At 42.1% G+C, this 24863-nt stretch overlaps 1 protein-coding gene across 2 annotated transcripts in view; it reads left to right on the forward strand.

Annotated features, from left to right (window-relative positions):
- The window catches only part of ptprn2 (protein tyrosine phosphatase receptor type N2), a 145294-nt gene extending 121240 nt beyond the window's left edge, over positions 1-24054 (forward strand). For both annotated transcript variants that reach the window (XM_005448928.4, XM_013277574.3), the window contains exons 14-22: positions 3458-3605; positions 6528-6601; positions 10470-10547; positions 13575-13694; positions 14741-14907; positions 17395-17448; positions 18465-18529; positions 20478-20551; positions 22597-24054. In XM_005448928.4, coding sequence (XP_005448985.1) covers positions 3458-3605; positions 6528-6601; positions 10470-10547; positions 13575-13694; positions 14741-14907; positions 17395-17448; positions 18465-18529; positions 20478-20551; positions 22597-22668 — 852 coding nt within the window. In that variant the 3' untranslated portion in view covers positions 22669-24054. The remainder of the gene's footprint in view (positions 1-3457; positions 3606-6527; positions 6602-10469; positions 10548-13574; positions 13695-14740; positions 14908-17394; positions 17449-18464; positions 18530-20477; positions 20552-22596) is intronic.
- The last annotated feature ends 809 nt before the right edge of the window (positions 24055-24863 follow it).

The following is a 24863-nucleotide window of genomic DNA, read 5'->3' on the forward strand; positions in this document are numbered from 1 at the left end:
GCTATAATGAATGAGAGTGTATCTGAGTAATGCCTTGTATTGCTGGTAATAGATGGGTTTTGTTGCACTCGTCAAGGCTTGTTTGTGAAGCCTCTTTTGAAAACATTGACAATAGAAAAGCATTTAGCCTTGCAAATAACAAAAGAGCCACTGTGAATCATTTCTAGGAGCTGTTATTATTAGCCCTAGTTTCTTCGCAGCAGCAACGCAAGCACTACGCTGTGGAAAGGTAAAACACTCTCGGGCCTTTACTTCTCTTTCATGGCCGTGATTGACATGGAGATGTCCTATAGGGGCCTCTTCTTTAAAATTCCTCCACCATCTCACATGAAACCATGTGTGAGATTGCCTTGTTATCACTGATCTCAGACCTATATTTTCCGATCTCAGCTCTCCTCTCATCTCGCCGCTCCCGCTCTTTGGAGCTCACACCGTGTGGAGAAGGATGATGAATACCCAGCTTTCCAAAGCACACATGCTGGGGGTTCTTTTTTTTTCTTCTTGAGCCCCAAACACCTCACACACACACACACACACACACACACACACACACACACACAGCACTTCTACGAGAGTGCCGTCAGGATAAATGAACTACGATGTTGTGTCCCACTGTGTGGCCCACCTTAAGACTTGCATAACGACTTCCAACTTCAAAACCGAAATTGGATGCCTCTGTGTGCTGAGTCATCTGCTGTGCTTTCCAGAGCTTTGGCACGCCTCTGGTGTCTTACACTTGCTTTCTTCTTCTGTTTCAGCTACACTGTGATGCCATAACCTCTGCATTTTATGTATGTAAAATAATTAAGAGATGTGTAACAAGGAAGCATGTGCCACTCTGTGATTCTGCAGCTTTTCAGCACCATGGACAGGGGTTCACAGGCACCAAACTTGTTTTCCCGCCTTTGCAAACGCAGCAAAACACCTCTGAGCAGGTTTTCCTGCTGTGCAGGAACAGGGTCAAAATGTTGATGCCGTTGCTGTTGTTGTAGTTTTCCCTTGGCTTAATCACCTCTCTCTTTAAAAAAAAACTGAAAAAAGAGGGGAAAGAAATCAATAATTAAGTAGCTGGAGGCCCTTTTTTATTATTATGTTGAGTTGTTATTGTTCATTTTTTTTAAATGATAAATTATTTGCTCAACAGGAGAATAGACTCAGGCAAAGGAAAAATAGCCACTGACTCGTGCAACATGTTCTGCCCTCAGCGTTTTTGTGGGGGTTTTTTCTTTGCAATTTTATATTTAGTTGGGGGGGGGGGACGGGACAATTTGCTGCCCCATTTAAAGCAACACAATGAGTTCTTTTCATGTAGCTAATATTAGTCACACAAATCACAGTACACGTTAATGCTCTTTTTCACGTCTCGCAGCTGTCCGATGTATCATAAAGGTCCCTGCACAAACTGTTCCCGCCATTGTTTGTTTTAATTTGACAGCGGAGCCTGACAGTAATGTGTTACCTGTTGTGTCTGGCTCCCCTGGTCGTCCCTTCATCCTGATTTCACCCAGCACCCTCTGCTGCTGAGGAGACTGCTTAGGAAGGATTAGACATTGTTTCCCTGACACCCAGGCCTCCCATCCCAGCCCTCTGATTGGCAGACATAATCCCCCCATTCACTAAACCTTCGTTACCCTGTCTCTGGAATACGCCGTGGTCCACTGCCTCCCCCTAGAAGCAGGAGGGCTCGATAAGAGCCTGCTGGCTGTATTGCATTAAGCTGCGAAAATATGAATTTGGAATGCAATCGATTCAGGGCATCGTTTGAATAGAATGGGATGCAATTCAGAGTGGATATATCAAGTACATGGAGATGTAATATTGGTAGGGGAGGTGGAATGCTGTCAGGCTGGCAAGCAGAGAGTACTTGTACAGGGTGACAAGAGCATAGTGGTGACAGGCTCTGTCAAGTGGCCATAATGGCATGCTGTCATTTTCCTGGGAAGACAGCGATGTGTATGTGTGTGTGTGTGTGTGCGCGTGTTCTAGGCGATGCACATCTCAACACATGCAAATATACATGTGTTGGCTGCTATTAGAACTGACTTTTTTTTTAATAATTGAATTTTTTGCATGCATAAAACAGCAGATTCAGACGGGGAAGTAGAAGAGTAGAAATTTAGTGCAGTATTTTAGGACGATCACCTATTGTCATTAATGGGTTCAGATAGGGCATACTGTGCCACCATTTTCTCTCATTATGCAGCTGCATTAACCACAAGAGCTGCTTTTTTTATTGTTCTCAGCCTGGTCGTGTGTAACACCTTTTGCTTCTGTGGCCAACAATAAACTCTGATTTCCATTGTGTGCAGGATTTGTAATTTTCTTTTAAGCACTAATATTGTTCTCAGGGATGCAGACGACTTCTGACTTCATCACCAGAATAATTGGCTATTATGTTTTTGGACAAGCTTATTTGTGATCATCATCTATGAATATATATATTAATGTATACTATGCTGCAAAGACTTGGATTCTCGATGACAGGCAGAAGTGAATAAGTCGGATTTGTGACAATGGAGCGTCGGCTCTCTGCTCGGCCTACCTATACTGCTTTTAATACGGGATAAAAACCCGGCACATCTGGGTATCACTTTCATTGTATTAGCCAGCTGATCCCTGACATCAGTTTATGAGTCTGTAATCTTCTGTCTCACACAATAGCGGACTAAACCATTTAACCCCGCCGAGAGGGGAGCCATGATACAGGAGAGAAAGTGCAACACTGCTATGCTAAAAAAGACTCTTCTTGCCAGCTACAGCCTCTAAGCTCCCTAAGACTTGCCCTGGTTTGGGTGAACACATACACACACATGCACATACAGAGGCCTATACCCCTCCCCCTTCTCTTTTTCCATCTTTGTCTCTCTAGCGAATTCAATTTTGTCTTCTCCAAGCAACAGCTTAAATGCAGACAATCTTATCAGCGGCTGTGCAAGCAGTGAGGGACGTGATTGAAACACCCCTGAAGTATTTCCAATGCAGACAAACCTTTCAGGGAGTCTTAATTGTGTGTGTTTTTTGTTTCTTCTCGGTCAAACACACAAACACACAAAGACGCCAGCGTTAGCACACCTTCCCCACCTAGATCTTCAGCAGCCTCCTCCTCATTTAGCTGCCATGCTGTACAGCAGCTTAGAATAATAATGCGACATGACAGCTGATCAATGCTTGAAGGAGGATGCTGTTGTTTAAGGTTTAGTGTTTTTGCTCTAGTTTATTTATGGGTTAGAAAATACAATGAAACATTAACATCGAGCATTAACCAGAAACCTCCAGTGAGGTAAAGGTGAAGTGGGGGTTTTTTTGTGTTATTTTTAATTAATTAAACCAAATTCAGTGCAAAAACAAATCAGATTTCTTTGTTGCAGCCATATCTCGAGCTGAACTCCACTTCCTTTTGCACGGTTCTGGCTTGTCGTTTGAAATGGTGGCTGAGGTGGTGTCTGTTTTCCTCTAGTCATACATGGAGGACCACTTGAAGAACAAGAACCGTCTGGAGCGTGAGTGGGAGGCGCTGTGCTCCTACCAGGCAGAGCCCAGCGCCTGCAGCGTGGGCCAAGGCGAGCAGAACTCCAAGAGAAACCGCTCTGACGCCGTAGTCGCATGTGAGTCCATTCAGGTTGTTTGGTTTGGGTTTTTTTGTCTGCTTTGGTGTTTTTTTCTGCAGGAATGTTAGTACGATTCTCAAGTCTGGAACAGTCTAAGCAGGGTCATGTAGCTTCATAAATGTTGTTGATGTATTTGTGAACAGATGCTCCAAAGAGGAACATAAAACCATTTGGGTAAACATGCCAAAGCAACACTGTGGAAAATATGCTTCAAACATGAACAAATAATTAGTAATTAGTAATCTAGCCAAAGAGCGATATTTAAACTGTTTTTCCCAGAAACCCCATAAATGTCTATCAGTGTAGTGAGAGGCGACTCCGTGCTGCATCTCTTGCATCCTCTCAATTAAAGCCAAAGAGGATTTTCAATGGGGACAAATGCATACCTGTTTAGGAGTCACCAAAGTTGAAAGTTTTACTGGGACTTCAGCAGCTCCATAAAATTTGGACGAAGTGATGTTTTTATGATTTTAAAGCAGTTTGAACGTAACTATAACTGCTTTCTTGGCTAATTCTTGCAAGTGTATCCAAAGGACACATCAAAACCATCCAAAGGTTAAAATGAACAATGATCCCTTGTAATTAAAGTATTATTACTAGCTAGCTTTACCATGCGGTACAAAAACATTATTTCATGAGAATGCTTTGCTTTATTTCAGCCCACCAATACATTTTAGCATTAGTTCACACGTTTTAAAGAGACACAATAACACGACGAAAGGTTTGTTAGGCAGAGCTGAGAATTTCTCAATAGTGGAGAAATTCCACTCACTGAACTGTGATTGTCAGTTAGTTCAAGGTGAATAAGTCTTTCTTTAAAGCCGACCTGCTCTCCTTACTTTTTAAACTCTAGATTTTTTGGATGATTCACAGTTCAAAATAAATATTAAGTATTATCTTATGCAGTGCTTTTATGCAGCATCTCAGTCTGCAACAAGTCATTTTAGCTCCCTTCGCTTTAAGCCAGCTTTCTTCTGATTAGATGCACCTCACAAACAACCTCTGTTCACAGCTGTGTGTGTGCCTCAGATGACCATATTAGGGATATCCTCTCTCTTTGAAGTCATACGGATCCAAGACTAGAAAAAAATGGTCAGAGCAGTCTGAAATCTGGGCTTTTGGATTACAGGGGTCACGTGCACATAAAGCAACGTCATTTTTTGAAACTTTGGCCGTTTATAGTATTTGTAACAGTTGTACAAATGCCTATAATATTATTAAAGTAAATGTAAATCATGCTTTATAATGTGACCACCAAAATAAATGAACACAAGCAGACCTACACCAAAATGTGCTGTAATTCACCCAAATGATGCACCTGAGATAAAAGTGAATGGAGCCAAACAGCAAAATTAACTGTTTACACCTCCTTCTAGACAAACTGAAATTACATTATACTGATGTCTGTTTGTTTATCTTACGTGGGAGCTGAGTTGGCCCATAAATTGTTAGCAGTGTGCTGATGTATGGCAGTTAAGGATTTACAGCTCGATGTCCTTCCTTGACAGCACAGTTTTGAAATTCAGTTCAATTTTACTTATATAGCACCAACTCACAACAAGATTCACCTCGTGGCACTTTATATTTCAAGTTAAAGCCCCTACAATAATACAGAGCAAACCCCAGCAATCAGACGGCCCCTTATGAGCATGCACTTGGCGACGGTGGTAAGGAAAAACTCCCTTTTAATAGGAAGAAACCTCTGGAAGAACCAGGCTCAGCTATCTAGCGCGACAGGATGGGAGTGAAGGGAGTGAGACTGGGGAAAAACAGACACACTGTGGAAGAGAGCCAGAGAAACGACAACTACTACAAACACTGGGAATGGCAGTTAAATCAAAACAGGAGGTTAACATGTGAATAAGTAGCATCTGTTACAGACTCCTCCTCATTTGAAGAGTGAAATCAGAGCAGTGAAAGTTGTGCCACAGCTCGCTTTGCTGGGATTTCCCTGTTAGTTAAAGTTAATCTATTATGAGTCATATATATTCTAATAATCACCAGTACATAAAACCTGCATGTACACACCAACCATTCAAATGTGATGCTAAACACTGAAAAATCTTCCTGACTTTGACCCATAAAAGGTTTTGGGTGTCAGAAAGCTTTATTTCTGACACTGTCTTACTTGTTGCACAACTCTCCCATAAATTTCCATTCAGGATTCTCCAAGTGCCTTTTTTAAATATATATATTTATATATATATCTCTGGGAATCTCTCACAAACACCCTCGAGGTGACTTTCTGCCAATTTCAGTGCAGTGGGATAAATAGGAAGGAAACACACTCTGTAGAGGGCTCAGGGCATAGCAACAGTAGCTATGTATCACACGGTGTCATGCACCAATCAGGATTTAGCTACATTTGAACTGCAATCTGATGACAGGCGGCGTGTTGCTTGGTTACTGTCAAATCTGACCTCACCTGCGCGGGTCTGACCAGCTTAAAGTGTTAAACTCTTTTTAAATAACACATAAGGAAGTTTTGTTTCCCTTGATTTCGCCTTTTTGTTCATAAATATAAGAAAACATTTTAAATCATGGACTTTAATTCCAAGCAAATCAAAGTGGGTTCCGGGCCATTACAAATACATTATATGACTCTTGCAACAGCTTCACTTGTTTAGGAAAAAAAGAAAAGAAAAAAGAACGAGCAGGATTTGAAAGTTCAGAACTCGCACACTTCTTAAGATGAAACAGTTTATTATTATTTCACTTGGAACATTCCTCGGTTAAGGTGAAGCAATTCAGGACTTTAGAACAGCGTGCGTGCGCATGATGAAAGTCTGGTGAAATTGCAGTCCCCGCAGCCATTTCAGCTTCATATTCCTGTGTTGCTGCTCAAAATTCTGTTGTTATTGTGCAGGGAGTAAAAACGGGGGGAAATATTTACCGATGAATTATGCATCTCCATTACAGACGATCATTCCAGGATCACCTTGAAAGCGGAGAACAACCACAGCAACTCTGATTACATCAATGCCAGTCCAATTGTGAGTATTCTTTATTCATTATGGTTCTAGATTTTGGCTAATATGTTATCTCTGAAGCCCAACCACCCCTTTTTTAGTACCAGGAGCACCTGTTGTGGTTGGATTTTACTCTGAGAGAAAAGTAGTGATTGATCCAAGCCCATTGATCTTTTTTTTAACTTTGTTCTCCATGCTGAGAACCTCTGTGGGTTTCTTGTGTCTTGCTGAATTGCCTTGCTACTTTTACTGCTTTCAAAATGGCTGCTCCCTGGAGATACCCATCTTTCTTTTTCTTTTTTTTCATTCACACTAAAAAGAATTATGCATTTTTTTTTTTTGACTAAGCAAACGTATCCCATACAAATCCAGAAAGATCTGACTACTGGAGAGGGCTATGGTTATATTTTTTTTAAATATCTCTCCCCCAAAACATTGCCAGTCATGATTTCCCCCGAGGCTGCTGAAAAGGGATTCCATCAAAGGGAAACAGGAAACTATGCATTTCAAATACAGTGCCAAAATTTCCGAGGAGATAGATGAGGGAGGGGCGGGGTGCACGCAGCTGCACTAAAAGCCTATTACTCTTCAGAAACAAACAATGGAGACTTTTAGGTGGTCTATTTATTTCTCCATATTCACTAATGGCATATTCATAGAGGTTTTTAGCTTATTTAAACAGCACTGTAGTGCAACGTCTTATAGAATAATGTCGCAATGACGTCGATCAATCAGAGGAAGAAGGGAGGGAAAGATTTTCGATTAGAAAAAGTTCTGCAAGACTGTTTTGGTGTGGCTTCAGGCAGAAATGCAGGCGGATGTTGAAGATGGGTGAAATACAGTAATGGCAGATGCAGTGGTGTGTGGATGAAAGGACAGTAATTACACCACAAAAGGGACCCCTGGCTGAGCCCAGCAAAACTGTGATAATTATGTCTGTCAATGCGGCTTCTTCCTCCTCATTAGCTTCAGGGGCAGCGGCCTACGAGTAAATAATCTGTCGCTTCTTCCTGGGAATCCAGGGTCAGAGAGGCAAAGGGAAGGGGGCGATCTGAGCTCCCTGCGAAGCACCGGGTGACACGCACACTCGGTGAAAAGCTCGGCTAATGGTTAATGCTTGACCACAAACCAGTGCTCCCAGATGTACATCATCATTAGCGCGAGGAATGGTTTGAAGGAATGCGCAGCGGCAAGAAGTGGTCAAAGGCCGCTCGTCTTTGTCTCGTCTGGCCTTTTCTGGCTTTTCCCGATTTCCCGCCTGTTCTCCCTCGCTTTTGTTTTCAAACTCAGATGAGCTCGAGCTGGCAGTTAGCTTCTGAGCTCTCAATCTTATATTTTTTAAAAAAGGGATCAAGGCACTACAGCGAGGTGTTGAAAGCTGAAGCGCTTCACGGTGAACAGATATTTGTGCGAGCTATTTTCGAACAAGCTATTTTACCTCAAACCAAAGAGCACTTCTTTGCATTTTTTGCTTTCTTTCTGTAGTCTATCTTCTTCCCACAATGGCAGGGAGACTACAGCTGAAATGCAGGACTTTTCTTTCATGTTAGCGCTTTAGTATTCATGCAGGGATGTCAGCACACAGCTACAGCATGTCTGTGTCCTTGAGATTGGCTAAACGGAGTGCAGGCACTAGCTTTCGACATCACCCTTTTATTTCTGCGGGTGAGATTTGTTTTTTGCTTTGTTTTGTTTCAACCAAACCGTGTGAAGAATTCAAAAAAGAGACAAAAAGAAAGCGGACATGGCTAATTGACGTGTAACAGCAGGTAATGAACGCAGTGTTTCTTTCATTGATGAGTCCTTTTTGTCAACATTTTTCAATTTCAGCTGGTCCGTTTGCGTGCGTTGGTGAGCATGTTCAGCTTCGAGCTTCATTTCTGCTCCCCGCTGGTTGTTTTCTTACATATACAATGAAAACTGACACCCTGCCTGACATCTTATACAGATAAAAACTCTAAATCATAAATAAACATCGACTGTGAATCCCGGGAGAATCTGCTGCATTAAGTATTTCACTACTCCAAAAACCCAAAATCTCCAAAATAATCATTTACACAACCAAGGATGATTTTCAACAGCTGGCATCTGACAATGCTGCTTCTGTTGAGGTTGATTTACATTTACGTCACTGCCTGGGAGTAGATTTAAATAAACAAAACAATTTAACGCATTTAATCCACCAAAAATGGACAAAAAATAGATTCCAAACACACTCGGATTAATAACAAAGAAGTTGATTTTTCTTAACAATTCAACTAAACTTGCGTGCTTGTTTTTTTTATCAGCTTTTCAAAGCATTAAGAATTAATCCTGTCGTTCAGGATATTAAGCATGAGAGAAGTGTCATGGTAGTATTAGAGCCATGGAGAAATCCTCCATAATTATTTTTCCTTTTAAGGCTGCGTGTCAAGGTCCATGAGCGAGACAAATGAGCTTAAGAAATTTGCAAAGATGTGAAATGAGAAAACTAGATCTTTAACATTTAAGGCCATGTCAAGTGTCCTTGACAAGTTGTTCTTCAACATAAAAAAGGGATTTCATAAAAAAATCAAAACGCCATTAAAGTCGACCCTGTCACTTGCTGTCACTGTGATGTTCAGCTTGAAGGTGTCTCCCTCTCTCCCAGTTAGATTTAAGGGCAGTGCTGCAAAAAAAAGCACTCAGTTCCATTGGTGGATGTCACTCAGTGGAAGATTAATTAAGCAATGACTCAATTATACCATCCATTCGCCCGCCTATCCAATTCAGGGGGGCAGGAGGCGATCCCAGCAGGGTAGCCTGATGGGATACACCCTAAATTGGTCACCAGTCTGGGCTAACAGAGAGAAATAAGCCATTCATGCTCACATTTAAACCTTCACCCAGCTAATCAAGAAGAGGTTCGAACCCAGAACTTTCTTACTGCAGGGAGGCAGTGCTGAGCACCAGCCTCAATTTTTAAAAACTCCTGCACTCTTTAGAAAGTCTGCAATATTTGATATTATTCTGCATGTGCAAAAAATACAGCACTGTTTGAGTCATCTATCGTTATGATGTCAAACATACATTAAGAGTTCATTGTTGTGAATCTTTCCCTTCAAAATAAGTCACCATGTTCCCCACTGGTATGCCTGACACGAGAGGTTAACCATAGAAACTTAATTCAGTAAAATCTGATTGCTGATTTTATTTTCATTCAAATCTCAATCACATCCCTCAAATTGTGTCCTTATGTCCCACAGCAGCGTCGTGTTTCATGTAGAAACACAGCTAAGCATGAAAAAAAGGAGCTCTGAAAGCAGTTCATCAAGTCTTTGAGGGCACAAAGATATTGTAAGAGTGAAAAATAGCGGCAGTGAATTGAAGTTATTTTGCAAATTTCAGGTAGTTGGAAATAAGATTTTTCACTAATCCCCTTGAGAAGCTACAGAATCTTTCTTCATACCATATATAGCTTTTAAAAAGAGAGGTTCAGTTATTTGCTCGCATAGAAAATCGTTGAATATGAGTTGTTGTGTTCAACATTAGAGGTGCCTGTTGCCTAGCAGATAAAGAGGAAAGTTCAAGGTCCAAATATGTTTAAAAGAGCGATTTTTTAAAAACATTTTTTAGCTACAAACCTATCCTTCAAATATGTGTTCAGCTTGTGTTAACATCCACATTTTTCCAGCGAACAGCATGCAGTTATTTCCATGTCCCAGTTTCCTCTAATCAGTAATAATACTCGCATCCTGAATACGACAGGGTTTGCAGGCGGAATGAAAGCCAAGTGTTTTCATCAATAAATGCATAACTCATTTCGTTTCTGCATCCAGATGGACGATTTCATGGAAGTCTTTACCAGACAATATGTTTTCATCCACCAGTCACCGACCACACACTATGTCACACTCTGTTCCCTCTCTCCCAGATGGACCATGACCCTCGCAACCCTACTTACATCGCGTCGCAGGGTCCCCTAGCTTCCACCGTGGCGGACTTCTGGCAGGTAAAACTCTATTAACTGTCCATCCTTCATCTTTTTATTTGTTTGTCTACAGCTGTGAGGGAAGAACCACAGCAGAGGTACTCTGTGTCTGACCCAGAGGTTTTATTTGGTTTTCCAACTAGTGAGTGTCCAAGAAAGGCGTGTCAAGATTACTGTGGTGGATCAGCGAGGAAATCAAGCTGAACACACCAACACTAAACACATGTTTGTGCATTTAGAGTGACTTAATCTTTACCAATGATATCCTTACCGCTAATAATTTAGAATCCTTAAGTTTATTTAGAAATCATAAAAGATGCTCCTTTGCTGTTTCCACTGGCACAATGCCAGAGCTTAATCTAGAACTGGTCCCACTCATTTTTACTATTAAAAGACCAGTGCTGGTGCCAAAAAGCTGGCACCGGCCCAAAGTTGGAACTACTGGCTTCAGTGGCTACGTGAGGGTCTGCCACAAGAAATCCAACAATATTGGCATATTCAGCTCGCAGATTCTGTAAGCCAAGGATCTCAAACCTGCAGAAATGTGTGCAGAATTGGCACCACGTTGGTGCAAAAGAGGCCGTTGTATTCCCATAACTTTCCTTGGATTTGCCAGATTTCTATCTGCATCCAAGTGTGATCCCTAATTTGATGTCTTTTTAATGGTGTCACTTTGCCCCAAATGTAAGCAAACAAAGGTGAGAAAGCTGCTGAAATTGTAGCCCATAGTCACTTCAGTCTGTGGAAACAAACTTCCTGTTTACACACTGGAAAGAGTGATAGGAGCCATGGCTCCAGCACAGCATAATCATCCCTCAAACAGAGGTAAGATGAAGGGTAATTGTATATTTTTAGGAAAAATGCATGCTTACATTCAAATGTAATGTTATTTCATGAGAGGCACAAACTTGGTAGAGAAGTAATGGTGCTGCTGCTGCTCCTACTCATCAATCAAAAAGTGTCAGCAGCCGAATATGTACACAAGACCTGAAGCTTTTTAGTTTTATATAAGGATCTAGTTATACACGCCTCAGGAGACCTAATGTTATTTAAAATAATGCTGATATTTGCTCATATTAGTGGGGCTTTTTTCCCCCTCAAACCTATTTTGCATTCTTTTCCATGTCCATAAATGTCAGCGGAACCTGTAATCAATCAGCAGATTTAGGCTATTGTAAAACATGTCAACTTGTGCGGAAGTGTGCCTTAAATGATGCATGGTTGCCAAATGGCAGTCTTATGTGTTAATAGGACAGCACTGTTGTAATTAGTGGGCCCATCACCTCCATATGGTGAAGTAACTCCAGCTAGCCGTGACCAGGATGTAAAAGTGTGGCGCATAAATCCTGACAGACCAGCTGGCCCTGCACTCTGCACTCTGCATCTTGTACTGAGCGGATACTCATTTTGAATCATTATGATAGTGCTGACTTTGTGTTTGCACAGACGTTGGAGGCTGCTCGCGATTTGTGCGGTGGGTGGAGAAGCCAAGTTTAGCATGGTCTGGTGCTGTACACCAAACAGAGAATAGTTACTTGTTGTAAAATGACTTGTTAAACCTAGACGCATACACGCTTTGCCCTCATGTGGTGTTTAAACTAATTAAAAGGGAAAAACTCAGAGGCTTTTATCTGAAAATTGTACATTAATTGCCACATCAGCTGAAATAGGAATAAAATGTGCCTCAAATGAATAAGGCGTTAATTATAATTTTGTTTTTTTCTCGTATGTCTGCTAGTTTGTTTGTTTGCTTGTTTTTTTCCCGTACAGGTGAATAAATCCATTTCCATTATCTAATGCTACTTAGCCATTAACTCATCTTTAAATCTTTCCCAATTAAGCAAAAATAATAGAAAATTAGCCACACATTGACACGCTGAACATCAGCTCTGTGTCTGGGAATGCTTAGCAGCCATTCATTATTCAGTATGGTTAACCTTGGATTGTGGCATGAGGGAAAAACACACTCTTTACCCCATTAAAAGTAAACAAACGGGGGTAACACTGGCAACTCTCATGCAAATGGACCGTGCAGGAGTGCAAATCTTTTCGCTGTGTCCTATCTAATCCACACCGGCCCCAGGCAGTGCTCTGAAAGGCAGCTCTGCTCTAATCCCCCACTCCTCATTCCTCCATCCCTTCATCCGTTGCCCCTCCATCTATCTCCACCTCCCTGGCTATTACCTTAGCTCTGCTGGGCCTTCCTCCCTCCTTCTCAGAATGCAAAAAAAAAAAAAAAGCCATGCATGAGTTCACAGAGGCACAACTCAGGTCATTTTCAGGCTTTTTTTGCATTTGTTTTTTGTTTTTTGTCTATGCAAATCAAGCGTAGCTGGTGTATGCCTTTTTTGGAGCCTGTAAATTGCTAATCCCATTACAAAAACAAAAAAAGGAAGATAAGAGGTGGAAAATATGAATGCTCTTTTACATTCTACCATCAAATATTTGCTAAATTGTACAAGACTAAATGGATAATATCCCCCCCCCTCCACATTATCACCTTGCCTAATCTCATCACATCCTGGCACAGTTGGCACAGTTGGCGTGTAATGTGTCCACTGGGCTGGATCACAGAAGCTTGTGATTAGTGTATAGTCAAGGCCATTGTGTTTTTATAGCAATCATAAAACCCACGTTTCCTCCTCATTTTCCTAATGGCTGCCGTGGGCCTGGATTTTTTTTTTTTTTTTTTTTCCAAGGACACATTAGGTTGTGATAAGATGAAATGGAGCATCAGAGCAGTAGATGTTGTGATCTCGCTCAGACAAGAGCGTGAGAGAGAGGGCGACACATGACGCGCCCTCCTGCTGCTCGAGCCCAACATTTATCATTTGTCACACACGGAGAGGTGACATTTATTCATACTTCCTGGATGAAGATTAAGAAATCAATTTCACTGTAATACAACGCTGCCGTGTAACACTAACGCTCAACGCGCTGCTCTCAGCGCTGCGGGTTAGCTACACATTAGGGCCACTGGAACGTCGCATATGAAAGGGTTTGTCGTCTCAGGGTGTGACTGATGGGTGTCTCTTTTCTGGCGTGTAGATGGTGTGGGAGAGCGGCTGCGTCGTCATCGTCATGCTGACCCCGCTGTCGGAGAATGGAGTGAAGCAGTGCCACCACTACTGGCCCGACGAGGGATCCGACGTCTACCACATATACGAGGTGATTGAGAAAGAGGTTAAACAGAAGGGTCACGAAAGACATGTTTTCCCACTTCAGCTGGTTTCTAACCACACAGGTTTGGATTTTATGCGCTGAAGTTTGTGCACCACTTTAATATAATTTACTTTGTGGTGCTAACAGCGCTGCAAAAATGACATTTAGTGAACAGCTTCAGTGCAGCTACTTTCGCTAAAGTGAAGTGAAGTGGTCTTTCATAGGGCACTCATGGAAGTTCAAAACGTCAACCCTCCTATGTTGCAAATGAAGTTGCCCTGTATGATTCCTCACCAGATGAAGCTGGTGTGTCAACTTTGTATGTAGAGTAGCAATCAAAAAAGGGCAAAAAAGAGCAAGTTATGGGGGTAAAAATCTCCAAAAGTAAAGAGAAGCATTAAAAATAAGACACATCTACTCATACTATTCTTAAAACTCCATGCTAAGCAGCAGCATTTATAAACTGTGGTAGCAGTATGAGAGCCTGTCCCTCCAGGATCTTAGTCTTAAAATCATAAAGGGTTATAAAACATAATAATCTCTTATTTATCATAATAATACCAACAATAACAATGCCCCAGTTCAATCAACATGGCCAAATTATTCCCACGTGCTTTGGTGTCTTAGTCACATCTCATTTCACCATAAAATGTCTCTAATTTAATAGCAGGGAGCACACAAAACTGTGTTTCCTGTATTATTTTGTATTAGGGAAATTCTGAGATGACACCAATACTGATGTTTCACAATCACAACCCCGCCTTCATCAATCGTTACACCATCTTTGAATATTTAGCCTGGGTGGAAGCGATGTGATGCAATAGATGACAAATAGCCCACTGACACCAAACCATCCCATCTGCAGACAGGCTGAGATCTTTATTATGTCTCTGAGTTACACCTGTGCACCTCTAATTTCTTTAAAAAGTGAATGAAAACTGAAATATTTGGTATAAAACAAACCCTGACATTTCTATAAGAAGATGTCCATGTTCCTCATTTCCTTCCTTAACCTAACATCACATTTTGCTTTTCTGTTTGTCTGCGTTTAGGTGAATTTGGTGTCTGAGCACATCTGGTGTGAGGACTTCCTGGTACGGAGCTTCTACCTCAAGAACCTGCAGACTAACGAGACCCGCACCGTCACTCAGTTCCACTTCCTGTCCTGGATGGACCGTGGGATCCCCAGCTCAGCCAGGACCCTCTTAGACTTCCGCAGGTAGAGTGGAGATCCAGCCGGTTGGTCCTCAAAAAACACTGCAGCTCAGCAGATTTCAGACAGATTTCCACCTTTTTTTTTTCTAAGCAGCCTTTGTCCCGAGCTTGTTCTTAATCACCTTCCCTTATATTCTGTATTCTGTCAGCGCCTCTCTGGTCCCTCTCCCTTTTGCCCCTCTGCCTTTTGGTGTCCTAGAGAATGGTTGTTCTAATAAGGACTGTGTTTCTGTACTATCCCTTTCATCTTGGGCCTATTTCCCTCACCTCCCTCCAGCACATGTGATGCAGCAAATTAACAGCCCCGCACTGCCTGGCTTGGCTTGGGAAGAAAAGAAAAAAAAAACACCACCTAATTCAAACACCCAATTAAACGAGAGCTGTCTCACTAAAAACATGGGAGAGGGGGAGAGCTAGTGACTGAATAACCTTACTCTGTTTTCCATATAATATGTTCTGGCAGAAGAGCGGCAGTAGCACCTCTGGGAATACCCAGGAGGGATAGGAAAAGCCCTCCACGCAAGAATAGATGCATCTGATTTGTAGATGGAAGCCTGTCCCTCTGGTTTGTTATGCAGATGAAAGAAAAAGAGGAGCCGTAGTTTTATCGTGTCATCCTCTCTCGACAGAGTTGCTGCCATTCTTCCAAATTAATCTGCTTGCAGTCAGCTACGTTTAAGATACCGCTGTAATGGTTTCTCTTGTGTTTTGATTACATATACACTGTTTGCCCTGCTGTTGAGATCTCCCTCACGCTTAAATTGCCGTGATTGAACTCCAATAATGCTGCTGAAGGTTATTGGGAATCTAAAGCTCTCTGGCGATTCAGAGGTCTCAGATCTGCACGATGCACTCAACACTCACGGTTTCGTGGTTTTGGCCAACTCTGTATTTTGCGGTTGCCAGTGTCATTTTTGTGATGTTGCAGCTAGTAATATGAGCCCAGTTGCATAGTCACAAAAGTGATCATTGGAAACTGTGTCTCCTCAGCCAGGCCTGTGCACAAACTGTCTTTCTCTCACTCCACTCTCAGTCTCCCTCCTCCACCTCCTCCTCCTACTCTGCCTCACACTGTTCCTTCCTCTGGCTTGCATGGGAACTCCAACCGTCTCTGTATGCTGTTACACTGAAGGCGTGTTCTGATTTATTCATACTTTCGATATCAAACAATCTAAGATTTTTAAAACGTATGCATTGGTACGCAATGTGATTTCATATAAAAACTGCAAAGAATAAAAAAGCATCAAAAAGAAAACACTTCAACTCCCAAATAAGCATTGAATCATATTGCAACGAGTTCTATCATGACCAATTTTTTAGCACATCTATTTTAATAAACTTTCAGTCACCAAGTATGGAGGACCAAATGTGCCAAAACAAACAAAATATGCCATTAAATGCATTAAACTAAACATATAAGATTTTTACTTTTCTTGCGCATTTTTTTACCTTTGTATTAATATCCATATTTATTCACTTATTTGTGTTATTTTATGTATTTTATTAAATATTTTGTTTTTTGATCAATTTTGACTTCTTCTCAGATTTTAACTCGTTGATAATCTTCATCAGATTTCCATAAATCACTGCTTTGGCAAAGAGGGGATCAAAAATAATAATTATTTATTTAATTATTTTAATTTTAAATTTTGGGGGGGCTGTAATTTTGGCTGCTTTGGTCCTCTATAATTGGAACCTTCACAGATAAACAGCACCGATCACAATGACGTTAAATCAAACACACCTGTGCTTTTCAGTGCTGGTAAACATGTTAATTACTATTAAGAATTGTGGTCAAAAATACAGCATTCACATGGCAAAACTACAAAAATATAGCACAAGCTATCAATGTTTATATTCATGCAAAACATTATAATTACTATATGAAACATATTAGTGCACGCAAGCTTAGATCAGCTATAGATACCATGAGATACTTCTCATTTTGTCACTGAAAGGTGGGAAACGAGAGGAAATGGAAAGACGCGGAAGCTCTCGGTGTAGTCAGTTTCCATGGCAACGGCGGGGTGTGAAAAGGCTCGTTGGCCTTCGCCGTGCCTGTGGTGTATAACATTCGTAATTGGCTCGGGTTAATGCGTCGGCGGTCGGCAAATCACAACATCGCACCACCACATCCATCACCCACATGTCACAATAACGCCGCCTGAAATGATGCTCAATTTATTTACGAGGGTGCGACACAGATTTCTCTCTCTCTGCGCTCAAATTAACGTGATTGATTGACAGGAGGGAGCGTCTTTCGTGGTTGTGTTTGGCCCTTTGATTATTGCCGTCATTAATTTCGTCCAGACCACAGCGCCCCAAGTCCCTCACGAGTCACATTTGTTTTGATTATTATTGTTATTATTCAAGAAAAAGAAATAAATAAAAGAATTGTTTCCTGAATCGATGTAGCAGCCTGTGCACTTAAGACAGCTTAATGCCAAGCTTGCAATGACAATAACGTTTCTCTCTTTTTTTTTTATTTCAGAAAGGTTAACAAGTGCTACAGAGGTCGATCTTGCCCGATAATTGTCCACTGCAGGCAAGTATAACCGTTTGAACCCTGTGACAGCGGCTGACCCTGCTGCTTTGGGACAGAGAGTGTTTGTCGTGGCCTATGTGTTGGAGGAGAGAGGCTGTTTACTTAAACCCGCTCAGTCCATTCACTCTATCTGGTTCCACCGGAGCTGCTGTTTATTCCGCTCACTGTGTTCTTATGTAAATAACATTGCACAGCCGAATACACTCCCATTTCCCATTTGGTTGAGTTAGTTAACTGGCCTTGATTGGTTCGTATTAAACACCAGGTATCTGTCTGGTCACTTTTAATAGTCACATCCTGTTAAGTCATGCGTGGGGCCAGTAAGCCTGCTCTCCCTCTGAAGGAGCTGTATGGACTGAGTGTCTAGCAGTGGATTAATGAAGCTGTGGCGCTCGGGCCGCTCTCCTGTTTTATTGGCTTTGCCTTTATTAGAGCGATGTCCACGCCTTGTTTGCAATTAACATGCAGAGCCGCTGAATGGCCGGTGGGCACAAAGGAAGCCTTTTCATGGGGCTATCTCTGGAGTAATGGAAAAGCAAGGCTCTCCAAAAAGCTGTTCTCGAACCGCCCCTGGCCTCTCAACCTCTCCTCTGCTCCTGAGGTGCATGCATTTAAAAGCCTTTGTCCCCAGTGTGCCTTAGAAAACCCGCTCCCCTCTCTCCAATTGCCATGCAGCTCTCAAGACCACACGTACGCTTGTGTGCAAAGGTTTAACATAATCACATTCATTGCATCATCAAATATTCAGATCTGCTCAGGTATTTTCACAAGAATGTTAAGTGTGATTATTGATTTTTGCCTTTTTGATTTTTATCCACCACGTGACGCGCGAACGGAGAAACGCACGTCTGTGTGCTCGGGCTAATTTGTGCTTAAACATACTCGACAGTCTGCGCGCAGATGCAGATGTAAATGAGCAATTTGTTTCCTTATAAGAAAAACACTCTGAGATTAAAGCATCTCACTCTGCCGCCTTAATGATCTCTCTCTCTCTCTCTCTGTGTGACTCTCTGCAGTGATGGAGCTGGCAGGAGTGGGACTTACATTCTGATTGACATGGTCCTCAATAGGATGGCTAAAGGTAACGATCAATGGCTTCTCTTTCACTCTTTCTGCTTGAAGTGTTGCCCCGGCAACACTAAAGCCTCTCATTTTCCACAGAGGGTCTTGGGGATGCATTAGAGGGTGACTTTCTCTGAGGCCTGGAAAGGCAGCGAAGACCGAAGCTGTGGAGAGGAGTGGAGAGAGCAGAACAAAGAGAAAACAGAGAAAAGGGAAATGAGAAAGGAACCCACATTAGTAATTATCTATTTAAGCTACCTCCACGCCACGCTGACCTGCTTCAGCAGCTGCGACATGAATTTAGATAGCACATGCATGGAAATAAAATGTTTAAAGGCAAAATACATTTTAAATCAGAATCTGCAATTTGCTCCAGTGGTTTGAATCAATATTTAATATTTAATGGCAGCATTGTGCTTATTGAATTTGATTTGATTTATTCTTAGCGGTCTGCGGCTTTCGCTCTAATTTCACTCTGAGAATTGTTGACATTTGTTCCCGCTTGATACCAATGTGAACCATAAACTGTGAACATCATCAGCGTGTCAGTCATTTGGACTTCAGGCTGTGTTTTTTGTCTCTAATATAATCACAAATCTTAGTACCTTATATTAAAAACGGCAAAAAAAAACAACAGGAAAATGACCCTTGTGGTGTGGATGTGTCATTACATGTAAAACAGGAAGAGTCTGAGGATGGATTTGTTTTTTTAATCTCGCCGTGACAAAGAAAACTTTAGTTTTTAGTTGAATCTTTACGCCAGCAAAAGAAGAGTCGACTAGAGAGTGTTCATGAATAATCAAAATGCTCAGTTAGCTTTGTCTATTGAGTTCTTTTGAGACATAAACATCTATTGTTGTGCACCTTAAGCCCCCCCGTAGGTTAGCCTGCCCTTTATCCTTTGACCTCTGCCCTCTACCCTCACTGCCTGCTCGCCTTCCCCCTGCAATCCAGCTCCATTAGAGCAGGTTAGACGGGCGCAGACCTTCCCCCTCACGTCTCTGGAAAACAGCACTAAGTTCATGTAGTTCGGTGATGAATTCGCTGTTGTCCGCGCTGATGAAAGGTGCCACTCGGTCTCTTTTAACCCTTTCTTTTCTGCTCTTGAACCAGATATATGAAATGTACATAATCTTGCTCTCCAAAGCTTTTTTTTCCTTTTCTCTGAGAGCCTCTCTCCAGCCTAACTTTGGAATTCAGCCCATCTAAGACATGAAAGTCTTGTCAAAGCACTGGAGCACTTTGAGTACTAAGTCCAGCCGCATTAAATCCCGCTTTTTCTGTCTCTTTCTCGCTCACCCACACGCATACACACATTCACGCTCTTGCTCCATCTCCTTTGCTTCCTTTCTTTGCCGCACTTTGAAAACCATCTTGAGAGTTCAGGGGCTCTCTCCCTTTTTCTCTCTTCAGGCTTTGCTCTCTACATCTCTCTATGTCAGTTTCCTCAAATGAGCTCTGGCATGCTGCTCGCAATCCATAAATCTGAAAGTGGAATAAGATTTCCAGATTAACTTCACAGACTCGTGAAGCCAAAACAGGCTCAACAGCAGCTGATCCCTGCTGAAGGCAGGCAACTGTTGCATGGGTTAATCATCAGAATGACTGCTGCAGATCTGCTATAAATCATTGTAATTAATTTGCTGATATGTGCACGTGCACACTCTTGGATATTAGTGGACTGCCTACATGGACATCATCTAAACCGGTTTTTGAACACGACTGTCACATGGAAGCCAGTGTGTGGTGTGTTTGAATGCATTATTGCACCAGGGCCCAAAAATATCCTCTTGCATATTTTATCGAGAAACAGTCAGTGGCTCTTGTCCAAGTTTTTCGAGGGATGAATGTAATAATTTTCAATCGCTGCGCTCTTCCAAAGGGAGCCCAGTATAAAGAGAGATTGACAGATGTGAGCTGGATTACTCCACTGCTTTGAACTCAGTCCAATTTTCGGTCTGTTGCAGGTGCTAAAGAGATTGATATTGCCGCTACCCTGGAGCACTTGAGAGACCAGAGAGCTGGCATGGTCCAGACAAAGGTAAGGTCCCCGGCTTTGAGTTGGAGAAGTGTGTGGGGGGGGGTAGAAAGAAGTAGGGGGGGAGAGCAGAGAAAGGAGAGCGGGAGGAGGGTTTGCAGCCATTCAAAACCAAGGATTGTCTGCTTCACGTGCACATGGGATCATTTCTGGGGAAACGATGGGGTAACTAATAACTGCGTCGGGATTAGAACGACATTGTCTTGTAAAACAATAAGTCCACATTTCACGAGCCGCAAAAATAAAAGGATGGCCAAGATATCTCACAGAAATATTTTTAAAACTGCAGCATTGTAAGATTCATGACTTGAGCATGTAACATCTCAAATGTCAAAAGAAATGTCCATCAGAACGTCTGACGAAGTCCAAAACCAGAACATGGACAATATACAACCAAATAAAATATAAATGAGAAGATATTGAGTCATTTTTAGGAGGAATCAGCTGATATTGCATAAAAAAATGGCAACCAATAATCAAAATTGTTCTCTTAGCTTGTCTTCGTCTCATACAGCATCTGTCTGTCTAGTCTAAACAGTTTCTAACACAGCGGGTCGTTCACCTCTCACTATTATGTGGAGCAGTTTAGGGTGTGAACAAAGCGTTTCCTCTTATCCACTAATGCAAATAATAGGGAGGAAGTGTCTTTTGTTTCTGTCTTGTAATTGGAAAGGAATAATAATAATAAAAATAATAAAGGCGAACCTCCACGCAGAGCCGGGTGATAATATTTATGGACTCCAGTGCTATGCTAACAGACTCGAGTGTTCCTCGATGGTTCATTAATGCTGCTTTTACGGCCCTGCTCTGCTCAGCGCAGGAAAGCTTTCCGGGCACTCTCTGCTTTTTCTTCTCTTCAAAAGAGTCTAAGTGAAATTATATCAGACTGCTGTTGATTCCACTTTGTGGCTTCATACTGGGTCTACACAGAAATTAGATTGTAATGAGGTATGAAATTCAGAGTTAGTTTTCGAGGATTGGGCAACCAATCGTGTTCTCTTTTGTTTTTCCCCCCTCTTCATGATGCTGCCGTTTTATTTTTGGACAAAGCTCACAAAAGGGGCATTAATTTCTCCCCTTATTCTGGTTACTAATTTTTGACAGACATCAACATGCAGTAATTACAACATGTGTGACCGTTTTTTTTTTTTTCCTTCCTCACTAACAACCGTTTGTGATCTGTCGAGCAGAGATTGATCTCCCCCCAGTGGCGTAAAGGTGAACAGCGTGCACAAAGCCTCATATTTAGAAGTATCTTTGTTTTTTTCTCTTCCAAAGCACAAAACTTTAAACCTAACTTGGGAATAGATGTGGGCACCTGTAACTGCGATGGAGATAAACATGGATGTACTTACATATTTTCTGGCCCCATCACAACTTCAGAAGACACATAAAAATAGAAAACATCAGCACTCCAGATAATCTCCACTGCAAAGCGAAAGGCACGGTCACCAGTGACTCCTCTGTATTGATTTAGCCTATCCTCAGGCCAGACTATGGCAGCCTGTGTGTTGACACATCTAAAGGCTGTTCCCTCCAAACTCCTACGTACCTTTTCTCTGTGAGAGGACCCCGTGGCCCCTCAGCCTGGAGAGAGGAGAGGAATATAAAAACACCAGGTCCATGGGGCAAACATCAATCAGCCCCTTTTGCGCTCCTCGGGGAAAACTATGAGTCGGTTTCGCAAACAAATGCACACTCAAACACACGGGCGCGCACATACACACAGGCGAGCAGAGAAAGCTGAGAGACAGCTTGACTCAAAAGCTCCATTTTAAGACACACCTGGCTGGATCGATGCTGGTCCCGGCTGCTCACACACTTTAAGTTGAAAGCTCGGAGAGAGGCTCACCTTCACCTCTAGACTGTGGCCAAGCACATCAGGGGCAGGGTCGGGAGCTGCCAGTCATTCTGAAATGCCATTCCACTTGGTCACACAGTAAAACTTTTATCCTTCCTTTTCCTTCCCTGCATCCTTTCCTCCTTCCCCCTCCTCCTCATCCTCCTTCCCCCTCCTCCTCATCCTCCTTCCCCCTCCTCCTCCTCAGGAGCAGTTTGAGTTCGCGCTGACAGCCGTGGCAGAAGAGGTGAACGCCATCCTGAAAGCACTTCCTCAGTGAAGGCATCGCAACCCACTCCCCCCACCACCTCACACCCAACACACATACACACATATACCTTCCTCTCGCTCGCTGAGCACCGGTTTCCTCTGCCCACTCAAGACTGACATCTCTCTCTGGCCTGCCTTCTCCTCGCTCTGTTTCTCCCTCTTCTCCCTCTGCCTCCTCTTCACCTCTATATATACTGTATACTTATGAATGTCGTGCCAGATATCTCACCTGGATCCATATACACAAAATTTCCCTCAGCGTACGGCCGCTGAGCCGCGATCAGTCGGTGCTGTCCGATCAGCGGCCGCGCTGGGAGATTTTTTTTGTCAGTATGAACCCCGGTCCTCTTTAACTGTGACGTCGGTTTTTTTGAACATACCATCCTAGTGCCACTGACGAGATGTTTACGTGATGTCAAGTGAAGATTTTTGTTCCAAAATGAGCAAAAAAAAAAGAAAAAAAACTGATGCAAAAAGCTTAGAAAATGATCTCCGGCACATTTAAAACATGCTATGGTAAAGCTGCAACTAACAGTTATTTTCCCGGTTAATCGTTCAGTTTAGGAAATGTTAATAAAAAAAAAGAAAATGTATTTTTTTAATATGACTAACAGTCTGAAATCTTGAGATATAAATCATTGTTTTATCAGAGAAAGAAAGTTTTATTGGCATTTCTTTTCTTTTTTTTTGGCTTTACTCCACCAACTAATCACTGCAGCTCTAAACTATAGTGCTATGTAAAGTAAATGAACTTCCTGCCTGTAAAACCCGTATTATTGTACAGATTATATCCTCTAAATGAATCGATGTAGCGTTTTGGAGCTCCTCACACGTTTCTCCTCTGTGATCTGAATCAGCTACTACATCGTGTGTACAGATGTTGAAGCGTGTGCGTTGTTGTACTTTGGGTCAAGACATCTCACTGTCATACTAAACCACAGGTTTTCCGACTCCGAGCCCCCCACACGTCACGATTGTTGTGAAACACATCAGCTGTTCTCTTATTCCTCATTGTATTGTTTTTACATTTGACGCCACCAACTGTTTATTGCATAAACATCTCTGTTAATAGTAAATGTGAAATATACTAACTGAGATAGTTATTGCTTCTATTTAGAAATACTGTCATGCTGTATGGATAGTAATAATATATTTAAGAAGACCTTATATTGGGATTGTTGCTAAATTTCTTTGTCCCTCCATCACTGGTATGGTATATTGTGACATTTTGTGCAACATGACCGATTAATCCCTCCATGTATAGACGACGAAAGACTTTATGAAAACTTACATAGTGCTATTGAAGATGTATACTGAGAGCCTCAATGAGAACTATATATTTTGTGTGAGAAGTAATATTCAGATTGATAATAAATCCGAACGGACCATACCGCTCTGCCGCCTCGTGTGTGATGTTACGTCTGCTACACTCGCGCACACACAAACCGCAGTGAGAAGGCCGCCCTCACAGCCAGAGTCACTTGATTGAATGGCGGCCTTGGTAAAGTCACAGAGAAAAAGCTATACGGTGCTCCCCGAGGGTTTGTATCTGAGAGAGAGTCGCAGGTTTGTACAGATGAAATGTTTGGTTCACCAGCTCTGTCAGCGGAGAAAGTGGCTGGGATTTGAAATGAAATCAGTCATGTATTTCACCCACTGAGGTCCTCCTGCAATATTACAGAGAGGAGAAAGTTCAGTCAGTCAGAGTCCACCTCAATCAGTGTTTACTGGAGGATGCCACGTTCAGCTAATTGACAACAGACAGCCTCTTTTCTTATTTTTGTGTGTTTCGTCTGCAGTTTCTCTTGTTGCAGGGGTTTGTCTGTCTGCTGTTAGAAATGGGAGGTGGTGTACAATCTGTTATTAGACCATAATCGCTTCAAACAGCTGCACCTGCAAACAATGGCTGATAAAACTGTCTCAAAGAGTCTTTTGTGAAGACATATTTGCTCCTAATATACGACAGTCACGCAGTCGTAAGTGTGCCTTTCGGGGTATTTTCAATCATTTGTGTTTTCTTTCTTATATTAACGCAAATTGGTGACACGCTAAATCTTTAAGGGAGCCCTTCAAGAATCATTTGATGCCAAACTAAAGGACACAGACTTGATTAAAAATCTTTAAAATCTCCACTTACTTGGTGCTCAGAAGCTTTTGGCCACATCTCCCAGAGATCCCCAGTGATACACACCAAGGAGCTAATTT

The sequence above is a fragment of the Oreochromis niloticus genome, linkage group LG9 (genome assembly GCF_001858045.2).
Source record: "Oreochromis niloticus isolate F11D_XX linkage group LG9, O_niloticus_UMD_NMBU, whole genome shotgun sequence".
NCBI classification, from domain to species: domain Eukaryota; kingdom Metazoa; phylum Chordata; class Actinopteri; order Cichliformes; family Cichlidae; genus Oreochromis; species Oreochromis niloticus.